At 33.2% G+C, this 21942-nt stretch overlaps 2 protein-coding genes across 4 annotated transcripts; both read right to left on the reverse strand.

Annotated features, from left to right (window-relative positions):
* Positions 1-687: 687 nt before the first annotated feature.
* Positions 688-8975, reverse strand: LOC114367887 (cellulose synthase A catalytic subunit 3 [UDP-forming]-like). 3 transcript variants are annotated; one of them, XM_028325128.1, is made up of 15 exons: positions 8495-8975; positions 7969-8205; positions 7642-7837; positions 6794-7011; positions 6536-6647; positions 6243-6420; positions 5624-5890; positions 5157-5502; positions 4905-5042; positions 4406-4531; positions 4109-4321; positions 3679-3943; positions 3134-3336; positions 2094-2444; positions 1075-1659 (listed from the first exon to the last, which is right to left on the reverse strand). In XM_028325128.1, the coding sequence occupies exons 2-15, from the start codon at positions 7993-7995 to the stop codon at positions 1075-1077; spliced, it is 3225 nt and encodes a 1074-aa protein (XP_028180929.1). In that variant the 5' UTR covers positions 7996-8205; positions 8495-8975. The 3 variants fall into 3 exon arrangements, with proteins under 3 accessions (XP_028180931.1, XP_028180929.1, XP_028180930.1); XM_028325129.1 differs by having other exon boundaries at positions 7969-8232; XM_028325130.1 differs by lacking the exon at positions 8495-8975 and having other exon boundaries at positions 688-1659; positions 7969-7995.
* Positions 8976-15187: 6212 nt separating this feature from the next.
* On the reverse strand, positions 15188-21939 carry LOC114367914 (BRISC and BRCA1-A complex member 2-like). Its single transcript, XM_028325171.1, has 13 exons — positions 21762-21939; positions 21583-21673; positions 21225-21405; positions 21053-21143; positions 19710-19745; positions 19488-19586; positions 19273-19403; positions 19113-19161; positions 18896-18985; positions 18756-18809; positions 16291-16356; positions 15697-15794; positions 15188-15596 (listed from the first exon to the last, which is right to left on the reverse strand). The coding sequence occupies exons 1-13, from the start codon at positions 21846-21848 to the stop codon at positions 15533-15535; spliced, it is 1137 nt and encodes a 378-aa protein (XP_028180972.1). The 5' UTR covers positions 21849-21939; the 3' UTR covers positions 15188-15532.
* Positions 21940-21942: the final 3 nt, after the last annotated feature.

Below are 21942 nucleotides of genomic sequence, written 5' to 3' on the forward strand. Positions count from 1 at the left end.
GGGGTTAAAGTTCCTTTATATAGTGAGAGTTCTAATGACCTAATTTTATTTTTTATTATTTATTTATTTATTCATTAATTTATTCATAAGAAAACTAAGGGACGGCTGTTACATAAAGTGTAAAATGACAAAAAATAATAAAATTACAATTTATTTAAAAAAGGTAACAAGAAAAATAAAAAAAAATATAAAAAATTAGAAGTTAAAAGCTAATATTTTAAAAAATACTATTTCAAATAGTGTTTCAAAAAACACTAAAAATTATTAAAAAAGACTTATTTATCAAACAGTCAAATAAATTTTTCAACTAGGAAAAAAAACTAGAAGCTAGTTTGCAGAAGCCTTAATTTCATTCATTAATGCTTTTTTTAATTATGATTGGGCTTAAATTGATTGTTCTCATTTGAAATTAATGATTGTTTGTTTTTGTTTGAGTAAATGCTTACCAAACTATACTAACGATCAAATTTGTAAAGGCAAAACAAACAACCATTGATTTGGAAAATCTTACAAAAGTTTTTTTTTTTTTTACTCCAAAACCTTACAAAAGTTGATGAGACGAGAGAATTTCATATAATTAAATGAAGGTATACTTTCTGTTATTTTTTCAATGCAAGTTCAATAATATAATGGTCAAATAAACGTATATATAGTGTCTACAGATGTAGAAGCTACTTATATTTTGCATTGCAAAGAAAACAGAAGAAAAACTCGTTAATATAACAAAGACGTATACAAGGATGTGGTCTTCTGATGAATAGTTTAAATAAGACAAACAGCTTCTTCAAAAGAATGGAAGGTATGTTCATAGTATTACAAAAAAAATAAACAACCTTAAATAATTTGATTCTAATTTGATTTCTTCTGTATGGACCATTAACTGCACATAACTTAAACATGATTTCTTCTTCTGTATGGACCATAAACTGCACATAACTTAAATCAGCAAGAATAAATATCAAAATCTGTAAACAAAAGAATTGGAAGACAATCACAACATTCCCAGGAGGCTTATGTTGTTGGTTGAAACAGGTGAGTGGCAAGTTGTTGTTCTATCTGCCAGCTTTTATTTCTCTAGCAGTTGATTCCACACTGCTCAACATCAGGACCAGTGACTCTTGTCGTAAACGGGTCAATTCGGACCCACAACAGAGAGAAGATAGATGCAAGAAGAATGGACCAGACCACCACAATGGTTGGTGTTCTGTTCTGGCGACCCATGAGACCTTTGAGGAAAGGGTAGAGATGGATGATCACCCAAAATGCAAAGAAAAGCTTACCAAAGAGGGGACCCCATGATTGGTAGCCACTGTTGATGGCATAGGAGATGCCTGCAACAACCCCCACCAGGTTTATGATGAGAAGCGTCGTGGGTGGGATGAGAAGGGTTGTCCATTTGAACATGTAGAGTTCTGCAAAGTCTCCATCCTCATCTGATGCTTTTGAGGTAACAGTGAAGTTAGTGTCAATTCCAGCAAGCACTTTGAGTAAACCTTGGAACACGGCAAAAAGATGGGCCGAGACACCACCGATAACCCAAAATTGTTCATTTCTCCACCACTCATCAATTCCAACACCACTCCACCTCATCTCAAGGATACCCGTGGCAAAGATGGAAAGAAAGAGAGAGATAAACCATATACTTGCAATGTTACTAATCTGCAAACAAGATAAAAGGTACAATATTGTGTTACACACGATTGCATTTTTGAGAAGTTATATGTTTGCATAAGAGATAAGTGCTTATGAATCATCTTGAACATTGTTCGTAACTCGTTTGTTTAACCATCCTAAATTGAGGATAAGCTTACTATATCCTATATTGTATTTCTCCCATTAAAGAAATACGCAATTTTTCAACATTTTGATAAACATGTTATCAGTCCTCAACAGTCAACAATCAACATTTTGACTAATCAGAACCAAGACAACATTGATAGCTCTGGTATTATTGTTTATTTTGCTTTTAGTATATATCACACCCATAAATCATAACCACGATAAGGTAATGTGGGAATTTGGTCATTTAGAACAGTATCCAAATTAAGACTACATGCTATATACTGAATTATATTAATAAAGAAATCACAAACCTGTGGAATAATGAACTTGTTAGTCAGGAGACAGACAGCAGGTAAGGTACAATACATGAGAAGGGGAATGGAAGTGACTGGATAGATTGTGGTGTTCACATATGCGAACCTCTCGAGCCACTTTAGCCTTCCACTATAACCATACCAGATGGGACAATGTCGACTAAAAAGAATTTCCACCGAACCTAAAGCCCATCGAAGCACTTGGTTCAGACGATCTGAAAGATTGATAGGAGCAGAACCTTTAAACGCTGGGAGCTTGGGCATGCAGTAAATAGACCTCCAACCTCGGGCATGCATCTTGAATCCAGTAAGAATATCTTCTGTGACAGAACCATAGATCCATCCTATCTGTGGAACAGAAGACATGATAATGATTATCTTTGAAGATAATTACATTAATGCATCTTGTTTCTTCTAATAACACACATTATATTACAGGCATCCACATTTACTGCAGAAATACTAATAACTAAATAATGGTTTAGACAGAAAAACAAATCTGCTGTTTGAATGTTAAATCATTTTTCTAACTTTTATCTGGAGTGAAGAAACCACAATGACAAGATCACTTTCATGCCCAGTGGCCATGAAAAGAGTTTAAAAAAATAAATTGGTAATGCAGGCAAAGCTCCCCATAGCTATGGATGGAGATAGATTGTGGATGAGATGTTCATAGTACTCGAGCTTAGGTGTTTATAATGGGTGGGTTGCTAAGCCTATAACCCTCATCTCCTGCTCTCTTTCATTAAATAAGTCATTAAGAGAAAAGGTTGGAAAAATTATGCTTCTAGTGAAATCTCACACATTACTTAGAAAAGGAAAGATTTTAAAGCTCCCCTTTTAACTCTGTACAAAGAGGGTAATATATTAGGCTCAAAAAAGACAGTACTATACTGTTCATACTTTATCATATTTAAGTTTAATTCATTGGATCTTTGGTCCCTGAATGCACACTAATCTGCTAACATTAATCTGATAACAGGATGCGACTGGGAATAAGAAACATAAAAGACCATTAAACATAAGGTAACTCATACCTCACTTCCCCATTCTGATTTATCCTCGTAACCACAACTGATAACATGAATAGCTTCCTTAAGAAGAGTTTCTGGAGTTGCAGACTGAGGAACGCCACCATTCTCCATGAGTGTAGAGGCAACAAAGACAGCAGACTGACCAAACCTTTTCTCGAGGCTCATTTGTGACATAAGTAGTGATTTCTCATCATCAAATCCAGCACCTAAATAAAAAGGTTGTATAAGAAAATGGTTTAGCAATTAAAAACAACTGAAAATAAATTGCCATGCAAAGAATACACCAAGGAAATTTTAAAATAACTAGGAACAATGTACAAGGTTAATAAGGTATATGCAATTTTACAGATGGGCCTGTCAGTTTAAGATGTTATGGGAAGTTAAGTTGAAGCTCTCAAAGAACCCCAAAATCAAGCTACCATGCTCTTCTTTTTAGAAATGGAATTTATAAGAATCTTCATGTAACAAAATGTGGAAAAAAAACAGTTTACACAGCAGACCTACCAATGAAATGCACACAGAAGGTAAAAAACAATTGACAGGCATACCTTCCACCCCCTCTTCTATATCCTCAAGACTAAAGATGGGCACAGTTGGGTCAACATTCTTGCTAGATTTTTTCTTGTCTGAGCCTTTCTTGCTAGATTTTGATCTCTTCTTTCGGTTACCACCACAGAGTGAAGAAAGAAACCCAGGCTTTTTATGCTTGGGTTTAATAGGAGGTTCGTAGCCATACAAAGCTGTTCTATTAAAGACACATCCAGTACCCACATAAACAGGACCTTGAATGCCATCCAAACCTCTCAAGTTTATCTGTTCAGAAAGACACAAGTTGGGGAAATAAGTAACACAAAAAAGTTAAAGCCAATATATGTGAGGTAAAGGGATCATCCTTGCAACAAGAAGTTGAATATCATTAACATAATCTTTGACCTAAAACCCAAGAGAAAACATATGAATATGGTGCAAGATACTTACATCAAAGAAAACAGTATTGCGATTGGCATATCGATCATTCCTATCAATACCATCAAACCTCTGTGGAAACTGGACATAGCAAACATTTTTCCCAAGGTTGGGATCCATCATAAAGCACATAGCTTCCCTCAAGGCTTTACTGTTGTTTATGTAGTGATCACAATCAAGATTCAATAAGAAAGGTCCATTAGTAAGGACTGCTGACACTCGAACCTGAAACAGTTACATGAATCACCTGTGGTGAGACAAATACATGGGTGCAGATAAGTAATTTCCACATTTTCTATAGTTACTCACAAGTGCATTCATGGCACCAGCCTTCTTGTGATGTTGGAACCCTGGACGCTTTTCACGAGAAACATAGACTAAACGTGGAAGTTCATTACCCTCAGTGTCAAGTCCTCCACTTTGGCCCAAGAAAACCTGCAGATAGAGTATGTGAACTTAGAAAAAGCCCTGCTTATAACTCCCCTGAACTTCCTAATCAGAATCTAACAAAGGCATGGGATAAGGTGTGTCAAATGTAATTAACTACAGAAAGTAAGAACTATCAAATATACATAAATATCATTTACCAGAGTAAACAATTTTTAAACAGAAATTCACAAGTAAAATTAGAAACAATAGATGATATTAATTTCATCCCTCTGACATTTACTCCATCTAGGCAGATAAAACGAAACTTTTGAGAGATAATTCCAAAAATAATGAAAGAAGCACAAAAGGTTGTTGTAAGAATTCATCATCACGAGAATTCAAACTACCCAAAAAATTAAATAATCAAATAAGCAAATACCTGAATCATTCCTGGATGGTCTCTAGTGTTGTTTCCAGGCCATGGCGTACCATCTTGCATCACCCATCCTTCTTCAGGAATCTTTTGTGCCTTTGCAACAAGTCCATTGATGCGAATTTTAAATTCTTCATATTCTCTCTGTGAAGCAGAAAAAGGAATTGGCCTTAAAAAGTGTCTTTAAGAAACATGAGTAGTGTAGGGCACATGCATAACAGGACCACAGAATGATCCATTTGGAAGTCAATCTCTCACCTTCATTGCTCTACGATCTTTGACAAATGATGGTTGAACCTTATCTTTCAAGTAGTCAATCTTCTGTGCAAAATACCACTCAGGTGCCCGAGGTTCGATATTATATTTCTTGCTGAAAGGAACCCATTTCCTAGCAAATTCTGATGTCTCAGCCAGAGCTTCAAATGTCAACATAGCAGCACCATCATCAGAGACATAACAGGAGACCTTATCCACTGGGTAGTCAACAGAAAGAATAGATAGGACAGTGTTAGCAGTCACAAGCGGGGGTTCTTTTAATGGATCAACAGTACTGACAAAAATGTCAACAGCTGCTAGCTGTGATGGTTCCCCTTCCCGATCATATCTGCAACTCACATGGTGCTTGTATTAAAAAAGTATCATAATGAATAGGAAAAAAAAATGAAACATGTCAAATGAAAGTTTGTACAGAAAGAGAAAATTGTGATCATCTAGAAAGGCCCTACCTTAGTGCAAGTCTGTCAAGATATGTTTCACGGTTCACAGGGAGCCACTTGGGGAATTGATCCAATATCCAAGATATGGCAAACCAAATCTCACATATAACTGATATCAACCACAATGCATATGCATTGGGCACAGGATTTGTTATTCGATAATGCAGAAAAATGCATAGGATAACCAACCGCAGAGCAATGACCATACGGTATGGATTGATCCTAGATGATGGAATAGAAACCTTCCTAGAGAGGGGTTGCCGAGCCTCATCATTCCTGCATAATAAAAACAAATTATATAATCCTGTCTCACAGAAATCTGAAGACAATGGACACGCATTGGGCTCATAACAAGACTTTTGGATGACTTTGCTTATTTAACACAAATATTCGAAAAATTAATACAGGAATTACAAACTCTCCAATTATCAGCCATTATATATTACTCAATGAGATGATATCGTAACTGCCAAAAAAGCAGAATAACAGTGATTATGGTATAAATCATTAGATCATACATGACATTCAAAATAGCTTTTTGATACCAACAGACAGAGCTAGAAGTAGAGAGACTCATAACAGAAATTAAGCAGCATATATTCTTATAATTAAATAAAGAAGTACTCACAACAAGGAATCGTCCACAAGCACATCAGTACTAGCATCAATATCTCCAGCTCCTCTTTCAGAAGTAGCTTGGCCCGTGCTCATTGGAGCAACATTCTTATCTTGCTTCATTTTCCAGCCATCAACTCTTTCTTTCCATGCCACATTGCCCAATCCAGGATCCCCAACCCTGATATTTGCTGCACAAATATAATAACCAAACACCCAAAATCACTACCAGACAACTAAATAAAGAAGAAATATAATAATGACACTACATGAAAATGTGCATAGCTCAAGAGGGGGAGCAAATACGTGAATGATTAAGGTCAGACGAATATTGAAGATTATGGGCACGCTTCCCTCGGCCACCTGGGGATGCCATTGACAGCCTCTCAGGTGAGGCAGCAGATAATTCTCCAGAAACCTGAAATTGAAGATATACCAAAGAAAAACGAATTTCAAACTCCATTCAAAGATACTTGCTAAAAGGGGGATGATGGAGAAAGTTGACATTTTAAAGGGTTGAGTGTGGGAGTGGAGAAAAACATCAGAGAAACCTAGTTGAACTACCTCTTGTCCACCGGAGAGCAGAGGAATGTGATTGTGAGAAACTTCCTTATCATAATTCGGAGCAATGGCCTCCTCTGCACGCCCATATGCCATTTGCCAGCCCAACATATGCTCAATCTTCTGCTTTTCATTCTGATTCTCTGAATTGTAATTGAAGTCACTGGCACCATCATCAGCACCCCCATCCTCTTCTCGGTCTCCAAGAATTGCAGGACTTCCTAGAATCATTAAAATAAGCAGGGTAATTACTAATTAGATTGAAAAGGTAGAGGCTCTTCATATATGGATTGGGTATAGCAGATCAAAACTACAAACTTTACATAATGACATATCCGTTGTGTGCAAGAATAAATTTATCTTGCAGGTAAACAATCCGAGAGGTGGAATCAAAAGGATGTTAGGGGGAACCAGTGTGGAAAACAAAATTCTCAAGCATAAATCTAATTATTCTATGATTTTGTATTGCAGTTTGCACTATGTAGTTAAAAAATTACAGTCTGTAGATTTGGGATGAAAAAAAGGTAAGAGTGAAGTAATTGCTTCGGTTTACAGGCTTTGTTTAGTGATTTTAATCTAAAGCTTATCATGACTATAGAAGTCAGAGTACTATAGCCCATTGAGAAAATACTCTTCCAGCAAAAGGATATATTTTCTCCAAAATAAGAATATAGTCTTAACATCTTTCTCACTCAGTCCATATGAAAGAGGTCAATTCACTACCAAGCAAACTTCATATTCTCAAGCATATCAAAATCTTCCCTTGCTTTTGCTTTACGAATCTTGAATTATATGCTTAAAGAATATTGAAAATTACATTGTATTATACAACAGACTTTATCCCCGATTACCTTTGTGCCTCTTGTACCGGGTCTTGCACTGAGGGCAAGACTGATTTCCATCCTTCCTTTCATATTCATAGCACGCCCTGCAGACAGGGAAAGCGCAAACATCGCAGGCAATGAAAGGATCGCCATTCGCATTGTTCCCAATATTATCACCACAGATCTGGCAGATTTTGCCACCCAATGTTTTCATTGGCTTTGCCTGCACATTTGAAGTGACACCAAAATGTGTCATTAATCATCAAAGAATAATAATGGCACCCCAATAATAGCTTCTCTTACTAAATGAGGGAAAATCAAACAGAAATTTCATATAATGAAATTATAACTCACCCCAGCTTCTCCTTCTGACTCCATCATAGACTCTAACTAAGCTCTATTCAGATGCCAATAACGGATCAAAAGATACTTTAAGCTCAACAAGATACACACGTTACTTAAAAGCCTTGTGCACTTTCCAATTGCTCAGATCAGTTTGGAAGATTTCTCTCTTCTAATCCACTCCAAGTCAAACTTCAGAATCAGCTCCTTCTCTTGGTATAGAAATTGAAGCTCGGATCTGAATAAGACCTGTGGACAAGACCGCGAATCAGATCACTAGGTTCCATCAATCATTGTCAACAGTTTGCAACATACAAAAAAAAAAAAATAATTAGATCTCTAAGACCCCAATAAGTAGCTGAGAAAAGAAAGATGAAATCAAATGAGGGTCAAACTTATTAATTGACTGAGGCAACAATGCAAGCAATTTAACTCACCAAAGGCAATAATGTTCTTTCTTTCTTTCCCTATGATGCCAAATCCACTTGAAAGAAACAAAACATAAACCAACATTTTGAACATTGCATCAAAGACTCACCTTAAAAGAGCAATCTTTGCCACCAAAGTAGATGGATCACTCAGATTGTGACAACCCCAGATGAAATTCCTGGCCAATGAAGCCAATAACTGGATCACAAAACCAAGAAAGTTGAGTGAGAGAGAGGAAGAGACAGAATCAGGAGCACCCCAATTCAGCAATTCCCATCAAGGAATGTGACAACGCTCCACAAGGTTCAGAACTTAATAAAATAGACCCGGATCGAAAAATTGACCGACAGAGAGAGAGAGAGTGTGTAACTCTGTCTAGTGTTTACTCTCAAAGTTTAAGCTTCTTTTTTTATTAATTCAAAGTTTAAGCTTTCTTTTTTCTACTTGCAATGCATGTGCATAGCTGTAAACTACATATACACTCAAATGGCTTAGGCATGACGAAAGGGACAATGTAACTACGAACTTAACTAATATGCCGACACCGACACCTTCATAAAACATAGAGAGAGAGGGAAAGTGTGTGAGTTGAAGCTTGAAACCTAACGGATCTGCATTATACACCCAATCATTTATTTCAACAACCCAATATTTTCTTCTCTAAAACTCTCAACATTATTAATAAGGAATATGATATAAGATGACAAAAGCAATTATACAATAATCCAAATAAGATAGCAATTATTATGTATATCTTCTCTCCGTATCTATTTACAATACTTAAAAGTTTAAAATTTAAATGATATTTGTTTTTCTTATAATATTCAATCTATATTATTTTTTCATTAATTATTTTTAAACTAAAAATATCTCTCACTAAGAGAAGAAAGAATTTATTGACAAACTATTAAAATAAAAAAATATTAATAATAAGAATAATTTAAAAAAAAGTTATAAATCTAAGACAAATAAATGTATTGTTATTAACTAAACTAATCACTTTTGTTAATCTTAATGAATTGGTAATTGAATCTCATATATAAAAATGAAGTGAATATTATAGAGACACATGATAATATAATCTCTATCATATTTTTTTAAACATTTTTTTTATTAATGACTAAAATTTATTTAAAAAATATAAGTCCTACTTCTTATTTAATGAACACTAGTTGTGATTTTATAACTTTTAATAAAAAATTTAAAATGCTAAAACTTATTGAAAATTATAGAATTATAAAAGATTCATTAAATAAAATTTATAACTCATGAAAAAAATTATTCATGAGAATCATAGACAATGTCAAGAGTTTATAATAACTCGGGCACTATATCAAACTAATTAAAGTAAACCTCTTTAATAACTCATTAAATTTTATAGTTCTAATAGGTTTTAGTCAATAATAAAAAAAGTGTATTTAAAAAATTGTGATGTTAACAATTTTTCTTTAATAAATAACAGAGTTTGTTAGAAAATTCGTTAGTCTCCTACTTCATCTTCCTATTAATTCTTCTATTGTATGATAATTATTGATTTTTTTATTATTTCCAAGACATTACTTATTTAATATTTTTTTTTATAAAATATTAAAATTTATAAGAAAGTAGTATAAGATTGCTCCTTCTCACTAAATCTTTTAGCTCCACCTTTGTACAATTTTTTCTATTATCTTATGGTAAATATTTGTATTTTCAATACATTACATATTTACTTTTCATCCATGTTTACTATAAAAAAATTGGTTGGAGGATGAAACATGAGGATTTAGAACTATTCGAACATCATAAATATATATTTTATTTAGAGAGCAAGGGAGTTGTTTTTAGACTTAATAGACTAGAAGGGTGGACTGCCGAGTAGACAACAGCTGGAGATTGAAACACGGCAACTCAATCAATAACTAGGGTAAGATGGAAAATACAATTGCTAATAAAATACTCATTAGGTGTATAATACACTAGCTAGACAATATATATATGTTTAGCACGGATTATTTATAAATAAAAATACTAAATGTCACTTAATGTTTTTTACTATTTTATATCAATTAATGTGAGGATGAAGGAAAATCAAAATGAAAGAGTAAAATAAAATATTAGAAACCAATAAGTTATTTAAGTGATACATATTAATCTGCTTAAGCAAAGTCTCTAATTTAAATTTTCTAAATAAAAAAAAATATAATTGGAACGAAAGACCCTTACTAAAAATGGTTAGTGAGATTCTTCAACAAAAATTAATCATCAATAAAACTGATGAATATTTTACATCAATGTCATGATGACTAAAAAAATAATTAAGATTGTAAGAAAATAAAAAAATTAGTAAATTAATATTGTGATTATTAATAAATTTAATATTAATAAAACAACTTTAAATAATGATTAAAAAATAAAATAAAATAAGAAACTAATTAGATTGAATAGTACATTAAAGGACAAATTAATATTAATTTTATATTATTTAGTATGAAAGTTTAAAATACTTAACGAAATGTTAAATATTGTGAAAGACAACTACACAGATTGATTAAAAAACTACATGGCTAATTTTTATCTGCCTATTCATTCAGTATTTTACTCATCTAAAGTGAATAGAAGTAAATAATTCTAAACTTATTAAAAAAAACTAACTTCACATAATATTGATTATTATTATTATTATTATTATTTTAACGATTGAGATTACTTATTTTATATTCTTAAAAGTAAATTGCTTTGGATAGAGCACCTTAAAAGATAAAATACACTCACAATTACTGTTTTTTTTTTTTTTGGATAACGGGAAAATAACAAGTACTGATAAAAAAAAAAAACAATGATCAATGATTGAAATTAAAATTAATTTTAGAGTTTGTTAAAACATCTCCCATGTTACAATAGAATTGCTTAACTAACTTTTGGTAGATCTTTCAATATTGCATGAGATTTATGAACTTCAACAAATCTTCGTTTCAAAGATGTAATCCTTGAGAACTTAAAATAAGGGCCAAAGTATCGATTGGGTGTAATTTAAAAAAAAAAAAACACTCATGATTAGATGATTTGAAACAGAGATTAGACTTCTGAATTGAAAGTGGTAATCTTTCCTATTTTTTTTTTTTACACATTAAAATCATAAAAATTTTTACGAATTCAATTTTTTTAGATAGAACTTTAAAGTCATAAATTTTTGTTTTATTTTACGACTTTCCAGTTGTAAAGTTTTTTTCTTTTTTTTTTTTATATTGAAGTTGTAAATTAGGTCACGACTTCAATTTTGTTTTTTATCACAAATAATTTATTTATTTTAATTACTTAAAAAATTAATGTATATTTAATTTTTTTATTTTATTTAATATTTTATACATTTTTTATATGATTTTATTTAATATTTTTTATATTTTTGTACATTATTTTATTTAATATGTTTATGTTATTTTATTTAATATTTTTTTATTTATTATTTTCTATATTTATTTTTTACTATTGTTAAGGATTATTATTTGTTTTGTAAATTAAAAAAATAATGAAAAAGACTTAAATTTAAGTAAAATATTAAAATATACTATATATTAATTTAACAAAAATATTAATAATGGGACAATGTCCCATAACAAGTTCCGTTAGATAAGCATAAAAAATGAATCATTTAATATTAATATTTTTATTAAATGAATATGTAGTATATTTTAATATTTTTATTTAAATTTAAGTCTTTTGTGTTATTTTTATAATTTACAAAGATAAATAATAATCCTTAACAATAATAAAAAAATATCAAATATAGAAACTATATTAAACAAAAATATTAAATACAACCATATAAAAATATTAAATAAAATAATATTAAAAAAATATTAAATAAAATCATATAAAAAATATAGAAAATATTAAATAAAGTAAAATAAAAACATACATTAATTGTTTAAATTATTAAAATAAATAAATTATTTACAATTTTAAAAAACAAAATTGAAAACGTAAACTAATTTACCACTTCAATATAAAAAAACAAAAAAAAATTTCTTTATGACTTTAAAGTTGTAAAAACAAAAACAAAAACTTATAATTTTAAAGTTGTATTTTAAAAAAAATCATAAAATTTTTTATGACTTGAATATTAAAAAAAATTAAAAAAAAGTGTTATGACTTACCTCAAATAAATATTAATTTAAAATCTACTCTCAAATGATAATTTTTTTAAAAAAAAATTACCTTTGGCCTAAAATAAGTTCTACAATTATCATATGAAAAACTATTATACTACTTATTCTTAAACAAGAAATGCCACATCAATTATTCCAATGATTAAAACTATATAAAAATAGGAGAGTAGGTAAATTGCCCTAATGGACTCCTTTTAGAAAGTATTTCCCACGATGAGTCTGTTTCAAAATAATTTACAACATGAATTTGTTATTTTACGTAAAATACATGCAAACCGCCAGTGTTACTGGCAAGAAGCCCCTGCGTGCAACACGTGGCAAAAATGCTATTGTCACTGGCGGAATAGCCAAGTGGTCTTGCTGCTTGTGCTGGCGATATAGCCATGCACTGGATGTAGTCTGTTTGACTGGCGATTTGCAGCAGGCACAGTGTATTTCGCCATTACGAATGGCGAAATACTTTTGTAGAAAATTGGGATTCCTCAATTTATTTCGAGCATTTTGACATATTATGGGTCTCAAACGAACATTCTTAACAAAAGTTACAACCGTTTTCAAGTTCAAAAAATTTTCCGTACGAAAGTATTTCGCCATTCGTAATGGTGAAATACACTGTGTCTACTGCAAATCGCCAGTCAAACTGGTTACATCCAGTGCACGGCTATATCGCCAGCACAAGCAACGAGACCACTGGCTATTCCGTCAGTGGCAGTGGCGTTTTCGCCACGTGTTGCACGGAGGGGCTTCTCGCCAGTAACACTAGTGGTTTACATGTATTTTACGTAAAATAGCATACTCATGTTGTAAATTGTTTTGAAACAGACCCATTGTGAGAAATACTTTCTAAAAGGAGTCTCATTAGGACAATTTGTCTCAAAGATTAAGTTTAAAAACCATTGTATATAATTTCATCACAATTATCTCCTGTTAATTTTCTAATAAACAATTAACTTCTTTTAACAGAGCCAAATCCACAAACCACCACGATGTTTTCCAACAAATAGCAATGTGCCTGGCTTAATAGTTATTAATAAGTTGCTCAATGAAAAGAAAAAATGAAGTAAATGTTAAAATTAACTCTCATTCAAGAGAAAGGAAACAAATAGGAGTAAACTTGTTTAAAATATGTTAAACAAATCATCGTTAGAGGCTTGGAGTAAAATAAGATAATGTTTGAATAGACAATCAAATGTTACTTAAAAATTAATAAGTTTTGTAAAAAAAAAAAACTTCTATGAACTGCGATTAATCAAATGTGGCTTGCATATTTTTTTTTTTTTTAAAAAATTACGAGTACGTTAATGAATAGTTATTTGTTATTCCTGACTTAGTCCATTTATCTTCATTTATAATGATAAACACATTTTGTTTCATTTTGGTTTCTATTTCACAATTTTTTTTATGGAAAATAACAATAAAATAATCTCATTTTTTTCTAGAATCCTAACAAAAATAATAAAGCTAAGACATTTATAATCATTAATAAAATCATATCGATGAAATATTAAAAGAAGAAAAATTACCTATATATCCTTTCTTATGTTGATATGTCTTTTTTATGAGACTTAAGTATGTTTTTGGTTATTAATAAATATTCATTTTTTGTGTTTGATTCCTAATAAATTTTTGTTTCGGGATGAGTCTCAAATATTTTAAAAAAATTGTTCAAGATTCCTACCATTAATGGGAATATGTTATCCGCCACGTTTAATCTCTAATAAACAATTGCATTTTTTACTTTAACAGGCACATAGACATGTCACATGTAATCTTTATTTGAGTAGGATTACAAGTAAAAAAGTTTTTTTTTAAGTAAAAAATGACGTTTTATTTTTGTGTTTCTCCATGTTATATTTTTTATCTTTTAAAATGACAGTCAAGATTTTTTTTTTTTTTTACTTTTGTCCTTTTCATGTTTTGTCCCTTTCTTCATTCTTTTATTTGTCTCCATCACCCTTCATCTTTCACATATCCCACCATTGTGCCACCAAGAAAATAGAATCCCAATTTGAACATCAAACCACAAAATCGAGAAAACAAAAACACCGACTTGAACATATCTCCACACAAAAAAAAATCAAAATCCCCACAAAAAACATCAAACCATATCAATAGTAACAACAAATCTGAATATGAAAGCAAGAAAAACAAAATCGATTTTGTTTGGTGGATTTCACTGGAAAAAGTGCAAATCATCGCCCCTCCTCCGAAAATGACCATGCATAGCCACCATCTTCGTAGGGCCCATTGTTGGCAAAACCCAAGCAATAAAACCGCATGACCTCGTTCCCATCAGCAATGCACCACGCTTCTTCGCAGCTTCCACAACACACATCTTCTCTTTTGTTGCCTCCATCCTTCTCCACTACACCTCACTCCCTTCATCATCCCTAACCTCATGAATCAACGATGGTGATGGAGATGGATGTTGGTTTTGCAGCTATGGAGCAAAGGCGATGAGATCGAAAGAAAGAAGCATCAAATCTGAAGAAGAGAAGCACCCATAAAGGAAGGAGATGAGATATGAAGAGAGAGGCGTCATATATGAAGAAACAGAAAACAAACAAGATTGTGATGGTAGAAGCACCCATGAAGGAAGGAGATAAGATATGAAGAGCGAAAACAGATAACGATTTCAGACTAACAATAGGAACTTAAGACAATTTTTCAAATATTAGGGACCTGATCCAAAAGAAGAATTTATTAGGGACCAAACGCAAAAAATAGATATTTATCAGGAACCAAAAACATATTTAAGCCTTTCGATAAGTATACCAAGGCCATTCATCCTAGTAAATTTTTTTGTCAAAAGAACATACACTACGAGATACAAAAATTTGACGATGGTGAAAATACAAGAAAAATTCCCATGGCAATTCATTTAAACTGGATCCAAAATAAATTGCGTTGACAAAGAGGAGCAAAAAGACATTTCCAATGAACAGGTCTAGAGATTGCCACGACATTGGGATTGAGCTGAACATGCCATGGCCTTGTTACTACTGAACTTGGCCCTCACTGCATTGTCTCTTGAAGTTCAAGGCCTCATCTGCCAGAAAATCACTGTAGAAACGATTCATATTTTAGCTCAACAATGCAGGAACAAGAAAAGAAGTGTTAGCATAATGGCAAAAATCAAGCAAATAATAACAAAAACACTCACCAAATACGCTCAGCCATCATTGATGGTTCCCATCTCGGACTCCATGGATAATCAGACATAACACGTGACTTCATAGGTGCCATTTGCGAATTAAAATGCTACATAAAAAGGTAACAAGGAAATCACTTGTATTGTACATCAAGATTACGTCAGAAACATACATTTTTTCCTACTATCCAGCTAAGTCATCCTAACAAAATAATTTGTGAGGAGAGACGAATAATCACTTACCTTACCAATTAACCATTTAAAGTACAATGCAATAATTCTTTAAAGAAAAAGAGCACAATAGTTTCTAGATCTATATATTATCAATATTTTCAAAATAGAGTATAGACATTTCCTTACTATCTCCAACAAAATATATACGAGTGGGTATATAAAAACTATACCCTGGTAAACATACAATGAGGTCACCAGACTTATGTACATTAACTACGTAACCGGAAGAATTCAGTGTTAGACATTTGACATTTTGCAGCAACTTGAGTATAAACAGCTTATTTATCTGTCACCTTCATCCCTATACGAAAGATAATGCTCAATCTTAACTTTTCAAACAAAAACATGTAGGAAAGTGGAAACAAATGTAACCTGTGAACTTTGAAGCATAATAGCCGGCTGTTGCTTTGGAAATTGAGTTGGAATTAGGAGGTGTACCTAAATAAACAAAACCATCGGAATTTTGGTCAAGTGAAAAATCAATAACTACGATAACTTATGAAATGAAGAAAAAATTCATACAAGATATCAGCATGAGCCTTGGAACATAAAACTATCAGAAGACTGAATTCAAGTATTCAACTTCATAATTACAGGCAGTACCACATGTATGGATGACCAGCCCAGAAACACTGATATTAGTTAAATACGATTTAGCATGTATAATACTCTCATGAGGTTAAGAGTACATTTGGTACCCCTCTTGTCTGTAAATAGCAATACCCTTCCTAGTAGTTTGTATTGAAAAACAGAGTTAAGGGAAATTGCAAAACTTCTAACACACACACACAGCTGCGCCTCTATCCTTCTCTCTCTTGTGCATTTTCACTATATATTTTGTTAGCAACTATTCTGGGCACAGAATGAATGAATGTTTTTTGGGCCTTTGGCACTGCCAAGCTTGCATGTAGACCAGTTATATCTAACCAACACTGAATATTTCCTCTATTGTTCCTCTTGTTCTGTCATACAATGGTATTTCCTCCAGACAGTACCCAAATAACTAATAGCATTCAGGTCAAATACTTTTAGGAATCATTGTCAAACTTGAAAATTGTCAGATTTCCTCTTGTTCTATCATACTATGATATGCAAGCCATCTTTTTGTGAAAAAATACATGGCTGTGTCAAATAAACCAGGCAGCATCTTTTCAATATGCATGACATGAAACTCAGAGAAAAGAAGTTAGATAATAAGGAGGAAATTTTACAACAAGTAGCAATTAGACTTTTTTGCAGATATTATAGTGGTTTTATGGGTTATCTGAATAGGATGATTAGTTTGGTCCATGATCTAAATGGCCTTTCTGAAAATAGTTTTTGACAGAGTACAGCCTCATTTGATCCTTGATGCCAACCCTCACCATGTTAAAAAAGAAGAGGCTTTTGTTGTATTCAATTTGGAACAGAAGTGACCATTGATAAGTACCATAGGAGAACCACACCACAAAAGCTAACCATTGTAGGTGGAGAGCTCAAGTCTTTATAAACACCACACAAGAATCTCATACTTCTAAAGTGGGACTCAAGTCCCATACATTGCAAATGGATCCTAACATCCCACCATACTCTGCAGCCCTAGTGCCCTTGTAGGCTGGCTATGCACAACCCTTTTGACTAGTCCTGACTGAACAGTGCAATGTCGATGTAACCACCCTCGGCACTCTTTTGTGAGAGACATAATTGGAAAGCTCTAATACCAATTGATAAGAACTTTGAGCGAATCATACCACAAAAGTTAATCATTGTAGTCAGAGAGCCCAAGGTCTTATGAAACCCACACTAGAATCTCATTACTTCCAATGTGGGACTCAAGTCCCATATCTTGCAATTGGATCCCAACATTTATGTTACACAGTATTTCTTCTGCTTCTGCAAATGAGCCCCATTCATTAAAAGAATCTCATCCAACAAGGAAAAGAAAGTCTCTGAGTCTCCATCATTTAGTACATTGATGAATTTCTGCAGAGACAATGTTGTTGCTAATAGTAATGATCCTTAGGCACTGATTTTCAACCTTGCAACTTGCTCAACAGCAGCATACATATTACATATCTTGCAATTGGATCCCAACATTTAAGTTACATGGTATTTCTTCTGCTTCTGCAAATGAGCCCCATTCATTAGAAGAATCTCATCCAACAAGGAAAAGAAAGTCTGTGAGTCTTCATTATTTAGTACATTGATGAATTTCAGCACATGAAAGAGACAATATTGTTGCTAATAGTAATGATCCTTAGGCACTGATCTTCAACCTAGCAACTTGCTCAATAGCAGCATACATATTACATAACATCCACAATCTCTAAATGGCCACATCATTCACACATAGAGCCATGCTCTGCACTAATCTACAACAAAGTGATAGGAAATTACTTGGACCGGTTTTTCAAGAAATGGGTTATGAAAATAAGAGGTAATATTATCTTGTTATTTGATGATGATATACCTACAACTGGTAGAATTTTTCCAGTTTCGAGGCTAACAGACAGTAAGAGAATTTTTTCATGTCAGTGAAAAAACTAGGGGCAAGTGGGTAATTCTAAAATGAACACCACACATACTGTCTTACTCTATACCTCAAGAAATGTGAGTGCAATTTACTCAATTTTCTCTTTTGGCCAGACATGAGACTCCCGTCAAATCAAAAGAAAGATACCAACAATAGATTTCTGCCCTACCCTGGTCACATGTTACTGTTACCAATGTCATTAACTGACAGAAGATATCACATTAAATTATGTGATAAATTTCATGGGGAAACATTTTAATTTTTCAAAAGCAAGCTTCTATCACAACAAATACACAGACATCAAGTAATGAGTGTCATATATTACCAGGAATGAGAAAACACCAGATGCAGCAAGAAAAGTTGCCTTCCTGCAAAAGACCTAGAAACAGAAAAATTAGAAGTTAGCAATTAATACAAAAACAAAGCAACCCTAGCAATTTGAGAATAAGTGTCACGGGAAGATACAGCATCAGCTTCAACTGGCCTTCCTAACGGACTGGATAATGCTTCAATGAAGTGCCTTCTAACTTCAATTAATGAAACAGCCTCTAAGACCTAAGTTCAAAGCATATTTAATCATTTGTATTAGTTTTAACATAAACGAGGATGTTCATTAAGCTAGAAAGTGCATATTAAACTAATAAAAAAATACACAGACACAGTAACGATAATGTCAGCTAACCTGTTTCCCAAGATATTCTTCTAGATTTGGAAGATATTCTGCCAAGCACCTTTGCAAAACAGATCAATCATAAAAGCAAAAATATTATCAAAAACTATCTCAATCTTGTATATGCATCGGTGTGGGACAAACACAATAATAAAAAAATTGGAAAGCTTACATCCCGTCCAACCAAGGAGGTAGCTTGACATCATCAATGGAAAATACAGCTTTCAGCTCAGGAGAAGATACTAACTTCAGGCGAGGAGCTGAAGGCACTGACATATATTTTCTTCCAACAGGATATACAACCTAGGTTCAACATATCATAAGTTGTTTGTATGAAAGCGAGTGAAAAAATTCAAAAGAATATTTAAAGAAATAAACAAAAGAAACCTGTAAGTATATCCTCTGGGAATATCTCCAGGGACAGCAAGCCACCATCTTGTTTATATTCATGTCCAGTAGGGGCACAGCAAATTTAACCTCCTCTGACTATACTAAAATGTAAAGTCACAGAAGTCAAGTCAAGAATATAGGCCAAAGGCTACATTAATTTGGTCATCCATCCATGAGTAGATCATAGAAATATTAGGACATTTTTTTCTGAAGAAATACCTTCTCAGCACCAGAACTCATATGCATTTCTATTCCCTGCAGAAGAACAATTTCAATCAGGTAATGTTTTCAATTTATGTAAAAGGTCAATTTTACCCATTAAACAAAGTATAATCCAAAATTCAGATGTGTTTTTCAATCCACAGACTGCACACGCTAATAACACCAATAACTGTTTACAGAGTCAAATCAAAGACACATAAAAGAACAAGGACACCTCATTAGGAAGGTTCAGCTAGGTAATATCTATCAAACATCAAGATTTGATGGAAGGGTGGTATCAGATTCTAGCCTACATCTGTTACTGGACCATTCATAGATATCTGCTATGTTTGTTTTACTGTTTCATTCCATGGGCACACGTTCCAAAGCACCGTTTTGAGAGAAGCAACAAATTGTTACTTCTCCTTGAACGTCCATTAGGGGGGTGTTGAATGGAAAAACAAACACACACCTAGTCCTAGCTTTCGGGGTTGAGCTAGATTTAACCTAAATTCGAAGGGATATAATTAATCTGGTGGCATATCATAAATGTTTTCATCCATATATAATATCTGACAGTCATTTACCACAATCTCTTGATAAAATTAATACAGGACCCTGGTTTCTTGTTTAGTCTGCAATTTTTACTTCACCACTGTCAAGTACGCTACCGTCTAACCGCCAGTGCCACCACACAGTCAATCCCAACCATGCTCAGGAACAAATGTAAATGAAAAAAAAAAAACATTTATTGGCATGACATAAGAAGCATTATAGAATATAAAAAATTTCCTGATGCAAACCTCTTTCACACAAACTGTATTTAGCTAAACATCATTCCAAACACGTGGCTCTCTCCAACTCTCAATCATGATTTAATTTTCTCTTACTTTCTCGTTTGTTAAAAAATAAACTCCTAAAGCATGGTTGAGACTTGGAAAGAGACACATGTTCAGAATGATGTCAGCTAAATACAGTTTGTATGAAAAGAGGTTTGCATCAGGAGAAAATTGAAGATGTTGAAATAAAACCAGCATTCTAAGAAGGAGAACTAAACTCAAAATTGATTAACCTGCCTTGAATACAATGGAAACTCTTATCCACACAGTGGTCCTAAAAGAATCAGTTACAGTTATCTAAATCTGTCGTAACCAAATGTTCAACAACCTTCAACACTAAACTAACTAACTGCAAATACATGCTGAAGTTAATTACCACATATGTGCAACATAAAAATCTACAGAGATTACGGAATCAGCAAGCCAAAACACAACATACTCTAATACTGCAATGCTTAAAGTTACCACAGAAACTCAAAATTTCAGAATATCCTCAAATGAAGAAAATTGAAATCAAATTACCTCCCTGGACAAGATAGTACTGATTTCGAATGTCAACCGGTCGTCGTCAACTTCTCCGACGCGCTTCCTCTGATAAAGCACATATTGATCCCTGTAAAGGCAGCAAGAAAAATGAATGTCAAAACAAAACCACCACAACCAAGAACTGTAAAAGAAAAAAAAAAAAAAAGACCTCAAGTACTGAATTAGGGTTAAGAGACGCGTGGGGTCTTTGTAGTTCCAATCAGACAAACAGTTATTAGCGGGTTCCGAGGAGGAAGGAAACATGTGAAAGGGGTGGAAATCGTCGTCTTCGGGGCTAAAGATAACGTCGGGGGCGGTGTTCGGAGATTCCGCGTCGTATATAACATCCCCTGAAACAAAGAAACCCTTGTCGTCGTCAAGGTTTGGTTCCCAATTGAAAGAAAAAAGATATAAGGTGGGTTAGATGGTCGAGCGAGAATGGAAGAGGGAAAAGATTGTAGGTTTGATTCTCTCTGCTGAGAAAACAAACATTTGCAGATAAGAAAGATTGATAGAAGAATGCATACATTTGATGAAGTCTAAGCAGTAGGGGATGAGGAGGGTGAAGCGATCGAGGGGGGTGGAGTTGTATTTGTCACTCGACCACATTTGTTCAACCTGAGAAAGAAAAGAAAGTGTTAGTGTTTGGGGAATAGGAATGGGGGTGGAAATGGAAAGAGAGAGAATTGATTTGATTGATTATTGCCTTGACTGTAAGACCGAAGTGGGAGAGGAGGTGGCTAAGCTGAGCGGCGATGAAAGGAGGGACGTTTTCTGGACCTGCAGCAGCCATGCCTCTCTTTCTCTCTCTGATTCGCACTTCTCTCTGTGCTGCACTTATTCTAGTCAAAATTGTATTCAGAGTAATTCCATTCCACACTTATTGA

This window comes from Glycine soja, chromosome 9 (genome assembly GCF_004193775.1).
Source record: "Glycine soja cultivar W05 chromosome 9, ASM419377v2, whole genome shotgun sequence".
NCBI lineage: Eukaryota > Viridiplantae > Streptophyta > Magnoliopsida > Fabales > Fabaceae > Glycine > Glycine soja.